General features: G+C 37.7%; 1 protein-coding gene across 1 annotated transcript in view; it reads left to right on the top strand.

Annotated features, from left to right (window-relative positions):
• Window positions 1-12,742, top strand: part of LOC128652464 (multidrug and toxin extrusion protein 1-like) — a 199,121-nt gene that overhangs the window by 83,116 nt on the left and 103,263 nt on the right. The window contains exons 7-8 of the mRNA XM_053705402.1: window positions 12,148-12,261; window positions 12,350-12,417. Of these exons, the coding sequence (XP_053561377.1) occupies window positions 12,148-12,261; window positions 12,350-12,417 (182 nt within the window). The remainder of the gene's footprint in view (window positions 1-12,147; window positions 12,262-12,349; window positions 12,418-12,742) is intronic.

The raw sequence follows: 12,742 nt of genomic DNA, 5'->3' as shown, positions 1-12,742 counted from the left end.
AACTAAGTTACAAAAAATAAAAAAATATTTACTATCATTAGAAAAATATTTCAACAATTTTAAACTAATTACACCTACTCTAAGCCCCCTAATAAAATAACAAAGACCCCCAAAATAAAAAAATGCCCTACCCTATTCTAAAATTAAAATAGAAAAGCTCTTTTACCTTACCAGCCCTGAAAAGGGCCCTTTGCAGGGCATGCCCCAAAGAATTCAGCTCTTTTGCCTGTAAAAAAAAACCATACAATACCCCCCCCCAACATTACAACCCACCACCCACATACCCCTAATCTAACCCAAACCCCCCTTAAATAAACCTAACACTAAGCCCCTGAAGATCTCCCTACCTTGTCTTCACCATGCCAGGTATCACCAATCCGTCCAGGCTCTGATGTCTTGATCCAAGCCCAAGCGGGGGGCTGAAGATGTCCATGATCCGGCTGAAGTCTTGGCCCAAGCGGGAGCTGAAGAGGTCCATGATCCGACTGAAGTCTTCTATCAAGCGGCATCTTCAATCTTCTTTCTTCCGGATGCATCTTCATCCCGCCGATGCGGAACATCCATCCTGGCCGATGACTTCCCGACGAATGACGGTTCCTTTAAGGGACGTCATCCAAGATGGCATCCCTCGAATTCCTATTGGCTGATAGGATTCTATCAGCCAATCGGAATTAAGGTAGGAAAATTCTGATTGGCTGATGAAATCAGCCAATCAGATTCAAGTTCAATCCGATTGGCTGATCCAATCAGCCAATCAGATTGAGCTTGCATTCTATTGGCTGATCGGAACAGCCAATAGAATGCGAGCTCAATCTGATTGGCTGATCCAATCAGCCAATCGGATTGAACTTGAATCTGATTGGCTGATTCCATCAGCCAATCAGAATTTTCCTACCTTAATTCCGATTGGCTGATAGAATCCTATCAGCCAATCGGAATTCGACGGACGCCATCTTGGATGACGTCATTTAAAGGAACCGTCATTTGGCGAGTAGGCGTCGGTAGAAGGAGATGGATCCGCGTCGGCTGGAAGAAGATGGCTCCGGAAGAAAGAAGATTGAAGATGCCACTTGATAGAAGACTTCATCCCGATGATGGACCTCTTCAGCGCCCGCTTGGATCAAGACTTCAGCCCGATGATGGAATTCTTCAGCCGCTGCTTGGATCAAGACTTCAGCCGGATCATGGACATCTTCAGCCCCCCGCTATGGCTTGGATGAAGACTTTGGACCCTCTTCTGGAGCGATCGGTGAACCCGGTGAGGTGAAGACAAGGTAGGTAGATCTTCAGGGGCTTAGTGTTAGGTTTATTTAAGGGGGGTTTGGGTTAGATTAGGGGTATGTGGGTGGTGGGTTGTAATGTTGGGGGGGGTATTAAATTTTTTTTTTTTTACAGGCAAAAGAGCTGACTTCTTTGGGGCATGCCCCGCAAAGGGCCCTTTTCAGGGCTGGTAAGGTAAAAGAGCTTTTCTATTTTAATTTTAGAATAGGGTAGGGCATTTTTTTATTTTGGGGGTCTTTGTTATTTTATTAGGGGGCTTAGAGTGTAATTAGTTTAAAATTGTTGTAATATTTTTCTAATGTTTGTAAATATTTTTTTATTTTTTGTAACTTAGTTCTTTTTTATTTTTTGTACTTTAGTTAGTTTATTTTATTGTATTTATTTGTAAGTATTGTATTTAATTAATTTATTGATAGTATAGTGTTAGGTTTAATTGTAGATAATTGTAGGTAGTTTATTTAATTAATTTATTGATAGTGTAGTGTTAGGTTTAATTGTAACTTAGGTTAGGATTTATTTTACAGGTAATTTTGTAATTATTTTAACTAGGTAACTATTAAATAGTTATTAACTATTTAATAGCTATTGTACCTGGTTAAAATAATTACAAAGTTGCCTGTAAAATAAATATTAATCCTAAAATAGCTACAATATAATTATAATTTATATTGTAGCTATATTAGGGTTTATTTTACAGGTAAGTATTTAGCTTTAAATAGGAATAATTTATTTAATAAGAGTTAATTTATTTAGTTAGATTTAAATTATATTTAACTTAGGGGGGTGTTAGTGTTAGGGTTAGACTTAGCTTTAAGGGTTAATACATTTATTATAGTAGCGGTGCGGTCCGGTCGGCAGATTAGGGGTTAATAAATATAATATAGGGGTCGGCTGTGTTAGGGGCAGCAGATTAGGGGTATATAGGTATAATGTAGGTTGCGGCGGTGTACGGAGCGGCAGATTAGGGGTTCAAAAAAATATGCAGGTGTCAGCGATAGCGGGGGCGGCAGATTAGGGGTTAATAAATATTATGTAGGTTTCGGCGGTATTAGGGGCAGCAGATTAGGGGTACATAGGGATAACGTAGGTGGCAGCGGTGTACGGAGCGGCAGATTAGGGGTTAAAAAAATTTAATAGAGTGGCGGCGATGTGGGGGGACCTCAGTTTAGGGGTACATAGGTAGTTTATGGGTGTTAGTGTACTTTAGAGCACAGTAGTTAAGAGCTTTATAAACCGGCGTTAGCCCAGAAAGCTCTTAACTACTGACTTTTTTCTGCGGCTGGAGTTTTGTCGTTAGATTTCAAACGCTCACTTCAGCCACGACTCTAAATATCGGCGTTAGAAAGATCCCATTGAAAAGATAGGATACGCAAATGGCGTAGGGGGATCTGCGGTATGGAAAAGTCGCGGCTGCAAAGTGAGCATTAGACCCTTTAATGACTGACTCTAAATACCAGCGGGCGGTAAAAACCAGCGTTAGGAGCCTCTAACGCTGGTTGTGACAGCTACCGCCAAACTCTAAATCTAGGCCTTATATTGTTAAATAAAATAATTACCTTTTTCTTGCTATGTAGGCAAATGTTCTCATATGTGAATTTTTCAAAACTCATTGTTATGAGATTAACCATTTTCATAAAACTATTTTATGAGCAGGAACAATGTTTCACCATACCTTTTAGTAATATAAAGTTACAAATAATATTTTCTATGTAACTTGTTTTAGAAGCTGTAATATATATTTTATGTGATTTTTGTGATTTGAATGGGACAGTTTAATAGGAATTGCAATGTTGCATCTTAGCAAAATATATTCCTACTGGACTATAAGAAAAATTATTGACCACATTTAGTGCCTGACAATCTAAAGCTGTACAAGGTTCCTCAAACTATTTTATAAAAGCAGATTTTAGCTTTAGCTTTTTTAGCTCACTATTGAGAGTTCTGGATGTGAACGAGAAAGACCTAAATTACAATTTAATTCTCAATAAAAAAACTCAAAGAATTTTGTGGGATCATCATTCCCATGTCATATGATGCAATATGACAAGATTGAATGCCACAAAGAAAAGATTTATAAATACTTTATACAAAAATCTCTTTATGATGTATATTTCTTTGCATCCATGTTATTAATATGAAAGTAAAAAAGTATGGTTGTATAATGTATATTTTACAGTATAGGGCCAGATTACAAGTTGAATGAAAAATATTGCTTACTGCTAAAGCGATATTTGCGCACAACTTAGTTATACCAGCGCATTGCATACCTTGTGTGCGCATTGTACAGAAGCATTGCGCTTGCCAGAGCTCTCTTCCATAGGCTCCAATAGGACCCTTGTTCTCATGCCATGGTTAATTCTGTCCCAGAAGAAAAGAGGTTGGTCCCTCCACAAGACCAGGTCTCTCTGCTATGTGGCTTAAGATGATCTAAAATTAAGGTCAAATAATGATTGTGGCAAGTGGATAGAGCTATACTCAAATATCTGAGTGCTTTTAGCTGGACTTTTTAAGAGCGAATTTATTTAAAATATTTGAATTCACTTAGATGTAAGATATATGTTTAATATTTTTTTGGTTATTTACTAAAAATTTGGAATGATGTCCAAATGTTCTGAATTCTTCTAATATCAAATAGAGGATGTAGGCGAAGTTAGGGAAAGCAGTACTTTGTCTGCCTTAAGCAAAACTTAATATTCATTAAGGTCTACAGTAACACCTGATATCAGGGGATTGCTTCTAATACATGAGGCCAGAGCCTCCATATTGAGTATAAAGTTTATTGAGGATAGTGGACAGCCCTGCCTTGTCCCATTACATATAGTGAAGCTTTTCGATATATATGTATTGGCAAAAGTGCTTCTAGTAAAAGTAATCACTGTTTTAGTGTTAGCATTTTTTTCTTTGCATGTGCATGCGAAGCATAGCTAGATATCCCCAGTGCACCAGCATTTTAAATACTGTAGCTGTGCAGAGTGCCAGTGGGGCTTTATCATGTCAGCAAATAACAAATTAAATAATTACCAGATGGTACAGGCACGTTTGGGATTCTAAGCAAGTGCTGTGTTTAAAATGCTGGTACACAGTGCATACTTAATACGCTTTTGAAACAGCTATAGCTTTCATTAGAAGCATTTTTGTAAATACATGTATATTACAGAAATGCTTCTTTTTAAAACTGAAATGCATTCGTGTGGATCCCAATTTTGGCTGCAATGTTGCTTTAATTTTCCAAATCCAAATCTGACCAGAGAACCGTATAGAGATCTGCAGCTTTTCTGTGTCAGTGGATATAAGAACTGTTTTAATATTAGCAAGTTTAGCGTATTCAATAAGTTGTTGGACCAAACCCTGTCTTGTCAGTATGTACTATTTGAAGTAAAATTGCATTTAGTCATATAGCTAGTATTTTAGCATAGCTTTTTAAGTTTGAAATGAGAAGTGAAATGGGACGATAATTACTAGTACTAGTAGGGGGTTCCGGGTTTATGTACTACAGAGATAAGTGCTTCTAACATGGGAGGGGGAAAATGACTAGCATTGTCAATAAATGAAAAAGGGAGAAAATATGAGGTGCTAAGAGATAGTTGAAGGTTTTATAATATTGATTTAAAAAGTTGTCAGGACCTATGTCCTTTCTACATGGCAAACTATGTATAGCATTAAAGACTTCTTGAAGGGTGATAGGGTCTTCCAAAGCCTCCGAGGTCTGACTAGAAATCTTACTTAGGTCTAGCTCTCTAAAAATTTGATCTACATCCCACAGGGTGATCATTTTATGTAGTAGGTAAATTATATAGCCCTTCATAATAAGATCAATAAGCATTAGTTATCTGGAAATGTTCATAAATGATTGTTTCATTCACAGCCTCAAAATTACGTATAACATTTTGATAAATTTTACACTTTAATGTCCTTCAATGCAAGCAAAGGTTCGGCTCTGTTTCCTCCTTTAAAAATACTGTAATTCATTTTGCAATGATGTTATGCAGGGCAATGCTATCTCGCCTGAAGAGTTGAGCGCTAGGATTGTGGTGATCCCCAAGCCCGGTAAGAACCCTGAGAAATGCCAAAGCTATAGTCCAATTTCCCTGATAAACCAGGATGTTAAAATCCTCACCAAAATTTTGGCTAACAGGCTTAAGAAACTAGCCCCAAAACTGGTCTATCCTGACCAGATGGGCTTTATCTCAGATAGGGAATTGCCAGATAACATGAGGAAAACTGTAACCATGGTAAATTATTATTATAGAAACGCCTTCTCGGCTCCTATCTTTGAACGCGGAGAAGGCATTTGATAGAATAGATTGGATCTATATGAACACAGTTCTAATGGAATTGGGTCTTGGGGGGCTTCATGAAGGCAATAAAGGGACTATACTCTAACCTGACAGCGGTCATCAGGGCAGCAGGATTCCAATCTAAGATTATAAAAGTTTTGAATGGCACCCTTCAGGGGTGTCCCTTATCGCTAATACTGTTTGCTCTATGTATGGAGCCACTTGCCACTTCTATTAGTAATAACTCAGACATTTCAGGAGTGGTAGTTAGGGACTCGGAATATAAACTGTCATTATTCACGGACGATGTCCTCCTGACATTGACTAGACCCCTAATATCCTTGCCCAACCTATACAAAACCCTACATTACTTTTCACTTGTTTCAGGCTATAAGATTAATTTAGACAAGAGTGAGGCATTATCTATAAATGTTTTGCCACTTACCAAAAAATTGATTGAGACCAACTTCAAATTTGTCTGGGCCACGAAGTCAATTACGTACTTGGGCATTAAATTATCAGACTCAAATCACAAACTCTATGATTTGAACTATGTCCCACTCTACAAAACAATCAATAGAGACTTAAAAAATGGAGAGCTTGCAAATTCTCCTGGTACGATAGGCTTTCCGCGATTAAAATGAACATCCTCCCAAGAATTTTATATCTCTTTAGGGCACTTCCGATCAAGGTATCTAGATCAGACTTACAGAAATTACAGGTTTCTTTAAACACTTTTCTGAGAGGGGATAGAAGGGGAAGAATAGCCATGCATATACTATCCCGTCACAGACAATTGGGGGGAGTAGGCCTCCTGAATTTAACCGATAACTATCATGCGGCTAGACTGGTGCAGGCTTCTTTGTTACGTAAGAATGACTACAATATTTTATGGACCAGACTTGAGACAGACCTGGGTGGTTATGATTCTCCTGCAGATGTACTGTGGAAACTAGACCACACATTTGACAGTCATAACTATAAAGCTGTTGCCACTAGTGAGATAATTAGGGTTTGAAAATCATTTACTGGGAAATTAGCTCACGCAAACTCTAGGAACAAACCAATTAAATTTCTCTTACACCCAGACTTACATGCACAAGTAGGGAAATGGTTTAATAAAGGACTCTATAGGGTAGCTGACTTTCTGAATGAAACTAAATACAAACGTTCTCTCGTGTCCAAGATAGAATCTAACCTCTGAAATTACAATGGTTCCTTTACCTCCAGATTTCCTCAGCCCTACATAAATACTGTTACCCATGGGCCCCACAGACACTCACAATGTTAGAACGAGTATGTACTACCCCAAGCAGATTGAAGAACTTGATTTTGACACTTTACTTAGCTATTCAGGGAGCTCAAACCCCGAACCACTCGACGATAATAAACAAATGGACACAAGACACTGGGCTAGACCTTCCAAGACATACATACTCAAGTAAGGGGTTGAATAATGCTGACCTTAACTTCTTAATGACCGACGACATATGGCGTACGTCCTCAAAAAAATACAGTCAATGACCGAGGACGTACGCCCTCATCGATCCTGATTGCTTCCAGCCGCTTTCCGGTTATTGCCGTGATGCCTCGATTTCGAGGCATCCTGCAATAACCTTTCTTACCCCTCCGATGCAGAGAGAGCCACTCTGTGCCCTCTCTGCACCGGACATCAATGGCTACAATCATTGATGGGAGCCGAAGTGGGAGGCGGGTGGGCGGCCATCGATGGCTTCTTCCAGTAAGAGGGGGGCGGGATTAGGGACGGGGTCACCGGAGGCACGGGGGGAGTGGGTGGGAACCGCTATACTACAGAAAAATGTTAAAAAGTGGGAGAAAGGGGGGAGGGAATGGATCTAAAAATGGTCTAAGGGATCTGGGAGGTTTGTCTTTGGGGGGAGCTACACTACACATACAGCTGCCAAGATGGCTCCCAATAAGGTAGAGGGGAGGGTTAGAGAACTGTTTGGGGGGGATTAAGGAGGTTTTGGGCTAAGGGGGGATCCTACACAGCAGCATATGTAAATATGGGAGGGAAGAGAGCTGTTTGGGAGGGATCAGGGAGTGTGATGTGTCATAAAACACGTGTGATGCGCAGTGGCATTTAGCGGTCTTCTAATTACCAAAGAGCAACGCCAAAGACAAATATGTCTGCTATTTCTGAACAAAGGGAATCCAAGAAAAGCATTTACAACCATTTGTGCCATAATTGCACAAGCTGTTTGTAAATAATTTCAGTGAGAAACTTAAAGTTTGTGAAAAAGTGAACGTATTTTTTTTTATTTGATCTAATTTGGCGGTGAAATGGTGGCATGAAATATACCAAAATGGGCCTAGATCAATACTTTGGGTTGTCTACTACTCTACACTAAAGCTAAAATTAACCCTACAACCTCCCTACAAGCTCCCTAGTTAACCCCTGCACTGCTGGGCATAATACGTGTGGTGCGCAGCTGCATTTAGCGGCCTTCTAATTACCAAAAAGCAACGCCAAAGCCATATATGTTTGCTATTTCTGAACAAAGGGGATTCCAGATAAGCATTTACAACCATTTGTCCCATAATTGCACAAGTTGTTTGTAAATAATTTCAGTGAGAAACCTAAAATTGTAAAAAATATAACTTTTTTTTTTTTATTTGATCGCATTTGGCGGTGAAATGGTGGCATGAAATAAACCAAAATGGGCCTAGATCAATACTTGGGGTTGTCTACTACACAGATGGAAGGAAAGAACAGTTCAGAACTAGAGGGACATTTAGCCAGGGAAGTTTAGCCAGGGACATTCTACAGGACGAATGTTATACAGATTTTCTAAAGGATGAATTTGATGTTAAAACTTAAACCTCCCAGTCTATTCATCAAGCTGTGATAGCAGAGCAGTTGGCAAAGCTTGCTCAAGGCATCTGTCAGCTGGATAAAGAGCTTCACTTCTAGTCGGTGCCCTGAGTCGGCTAGCAGTACCGGATACTGTGTTGCCATTTGAAGCCTATTCCTGTTTCCAGCTGATCCGCCGCAGGGGAGTCAGCCGAACGGCTCTGAAGCTTTGGCCTGTTTATTATTGCACTGGATGTGCAGTCATCTTTGTGAGTACTGGATCGTCACGGTTTGTTTTGGTTTATCCCTTTAAGAAGCTGCTGCATCAAGGGCGCCTCTCTTTTTTTGTCTTTTAGGACTCGTGGTTAATATCTCTATCATCCTGTGGAGAGAGCTGCCCTCTTACCTATCTGCTGGTTCCTTGTTGAGAGACTATTTTGGGATTGTATCGCAATATGTGTTTAATGTCCATTGGACTATTAATCTACATATTTGCATATTTACTTATATATATATATATTTTTTATTATTATTATTTTTTTTTATATATTGTTGTTATATATAGATATTTTATTTATTATCTTATTATTTAATATTTTATTTTTTATTATCTGCATCATTGCCTCATTTCTCATAACTAATACAGGAGAGGTTGTTGTAGTTGGCGCACCTCTCACTTAGAACCACAATTTTCCTTTTTGTGTGGTCTGATTTGTTGTTTTGTCTACTACACTACACTAAAGCTAAAATTAACTCTAAAAGCTCCCTACATGCTCCCTAATTAACCCCTTCACTGCTGGGCATAATACACATTAGCGGCCTTCTAATTACCAAAAAGCAACGCCAAAGCCATATATGTCTGCTATTTCTGAACAAAGGGGATCCCAGAGAAGCATTTACAACCATTTATGCCATAATTACACAAGTTGTTTGTAAATAATTTCAGTGGGAAACCTAAAGTTTGTGAAAAAAATTGTGTAAAAGTGAAAGATTTTTTGTATTTGAGCGCATTTGGCGATGAAATGGTGGCATGAAATATACCAAAATGGACCTAGATCAATACTTTGGGATGTCTTCTAAAAAAATATATACATGTCATGGGATATTCAGGTATTCCTGAAAGATATCAGTGTTCTAATGTAACTAGCGCTAATTTTGAAAAAAAAGTGGTTTGGAAATAGCAAAGTGCTACTTGTATTTATTGCCCTATAACTTGCAAAAAAAGCAAAGAACATGTAAACATTGGGTATTTCTAAACTCAGGACAAAATTTAGAAACTATTTAGCATGGGTGTTTTTTGGTGGTTGTAGATATGTAACAGATTTTGGGGGTCAAAGTTATAAAAAGTGTGTTTTTTTCCATTTTTTCCTCATATTTTATATATATTTTTTATAGCAAAAGATATGATAAAAATAATGATATCATTAGAAAGTCCATTAAATGGCGAGAAAAATGGTATATAATATGTGTGGATACAGTAAATGAGTAAGAGGAAAATTACAGCTAAACACAAATACCACAAAAATGTAAAAATAGCCTTGGTCCCAAACGGACAGAAAATGGAAAAGTGCTGTGGTCATTAAGGGGTTAAAGAGAACTGTATTAAGACGGTCTTTAGGTGGTATCTCACCCCAGAGAAGACAAGCCATTTTTCCTCAGTGGGTACTACACAATGCTACAGAGAATGTGGGGCTAGGGGGACATACATACACATGTGGTGGGAGTGCCCTGAGATCAGAGCTACCTGGGAACAGTTACAGAGACGTTTGGGCAGAGTACTGAGAGACTCAATCATCCTGACCATAGAGCAGGCTCTTCTAAACTACAGACTCAAACCATACAATAAAGCAATTAACAGTCACGTGCATTAAGATTGAATGCCCTGCAGCTAGGATCTGTATAGCCAGACATTGGAAGGTAGGGGCTCCAGTCTGGCCTGAAGTGATAGATAAAATAGAGCATATATATATATATATACTATGTCAGACTTAGCCACATCTATTCAGGGGAGCAGGGACCAATTTATTAAAATTTGTTTCCACTGGATAATACAGGAGACGGCAGAGTAGAGAGGTGGTTGGAGGTCGAGTGAGGCTAAACGAAATACTAGGAATATCTAGAGAACTTACCCTTTTAGAGAATCAATACTAGTTCACATCCCAATTCTCTTGATAACGATAGAGAGGGGTGTAGGGTCATTTAATAGTACCACAGAATTGTTTATGTTAGTTTGAAAATGTTATTTCAGTTTTGCAAAATGTTTTTAAAAAAAAAAGCAAAAAAATGCAGAGGAAAATCGCAAAGAACATGTATGATATAATGATACAAGATGTAAGATATGAGGAGTTCTATGTAACACTTTAATGTATGGGATATAGAGGGATGTTAGTGCTTATTCTAGGCAAAAGGGATTCTGAATATTGCATCATTTTGTAACTTCTGTTGGATATCTGCGAAATTATTGTTATGTTGTAACCTAAATCCTTTGCTTCTAAAATGCTGCAATTCCCTCTGCAAATTAGCATTTAGGGCACCTCGGCCACATTTAAAGGGTCACTAAAGTCAAAATTAAATTTTCATGATTCTTATAGAGCATGAAATTTTAAAAACGTTTCAACTTACGTCCAGTATCAAAATGAGCACAATATTTCATATGCACACTTTCTGAGGCACTAGCACCTGATCATGTGGAAGAGTTTTCAATGTATATGTATATGATTCTGTGATTTGCTGATGTTCGTCACGTGATACAGGGGCAGTGAAATTTAAAGGAATTTTGAAATTTGTCAGAAAAATATTCTGCTCATTTGAAATTCAGAGCAGGGGCTATTTGATTTTCTTTATTATGCAACTGCTGATTCTGCAATTCTACTGTATTTAATAGTCCTTTCATTGATTCAGGAGCTCTATGTTTTTTTATGGATTTGTTTATGTCTGTTTTCTGACAATTTTAATTTGTCTAAAAATACTAACATAGCAAGAGTTTTCTCTTTTATTTTTAACCCCTCACTTCCCAAAGTTGAATCATAAAAGAACTAGAGCCATAAAAAACATGTTTTATTCATATCCTTGCTGAACTTATGTATGTTTTTTTTTTTATTGTTTGAGCATGTTTAAAGTTTATTTTAATGTTAAAATAATATCAACCATAAAGTGCTGATTAGATTTGTAACATTTACAAAGCATGCAAAACTTTATCATCCAATGCAGAAGAAACGCCCAGAACATAAAAAAGCATTTGTTTAATGAATAGATTTACAAATGTGTAAATTAACGGATTAAGACCAATGTAATCATTTACTTCAATCCTGGTTTATTTCTATTGAGCCTGCACAAGAATTTCATATTCTGTTAGAGGCGATACTGATGAATAAGAAAAGCCCAGAAATCCTTAGAAAAGTGATCAAAAAGTACAGTTAATTGGAATCCCACTGTCTAAATGTCCCCATATTGGGTGTAATCTTGATACAATAAATTTGCTATTGATTTGTATTCTAAGAAATTAAAACCAGCTACAAATCTGAAAACACCTCAAAAAACATGTAAGGTATTTAGTAGGGGAATTACAAAAGGGACCAATATCCTTAGCTGATCCTTTCAGTAAATGCCACACTATTTCAAGACCAGAAACAATTACAAGTTGAATGCATGAATTGGATGAATATTGAGATATGTTTATATACTGGATTAATAAATGTGTAACAAACTTTTTTAAGCTCATAGTTTCAATATTTGCAACTCACATATCTTTTTCATATACATTTTTATCTTCAGGCTGGTCTTTAGTTTGTTTGACGGACTGGAATTCTTTCCTGTCTCTGGGAATTCCCAGCATGCTGATGCAGTATACTGAATGGTGGATATACGATATAGCAATCTTTTTAGCAGGTTAATACAATTCATCCATTTATTTGTTCTTTAAGTGTTTTTTGGGGGGGGGTTTCAAAGTTTTTATTTATCTTTCTTCTTGATGTAGGTCATATTAACTTAGTGGAACTTGGAGCACAAGCAATATTGTTGGAACTTGGCATCTTTCTCCATGCAGTGGAGGCTCCTCCATTTGAGCACAATCGCACGTGCCCCCCTCAGAAGCCCAGAAGAAGCCCAGAAGATAGAAAGAAAAAACAGAAGAAAAAAAATATAATTTTTCCAATAGCCCCCTACTGTAAAAATTATATATTTTTTTTGTCCCCCAAAAAATTCAAACAATTTGTTTAAGAAGGAAAAAAAAAATTTTTTATTTTTTATTCTATCATTTATACACTAACCGCACGTGCGGTAGCTAGATATATGGCAGTGTGCTATGCGCATCTTAAATTTGCAGCCTGCGCAGCTCCCAGCCTCCCCATCCCTATACTTTGTGTATCGC

This window comes from Bombina bombina, chromosome 3 (genome assembly GCF_027579735.1).
Source record: "Bombina bombina isolate aBomBom1 chromosome 3, aBomBom1.pri, whole genome shotgun sequence".
Lineage (NCBI taxonomy): Eukaryota > Metazoa > Chordata > Amphibia > Anura > Bombinatoridae > Bombina > Bombina bombina.
The sequence above is the reverse complement of the archived record's forward strand: the minus strand, read 5'-3'. Positions and strand labels throughout refer to the sequence as shown.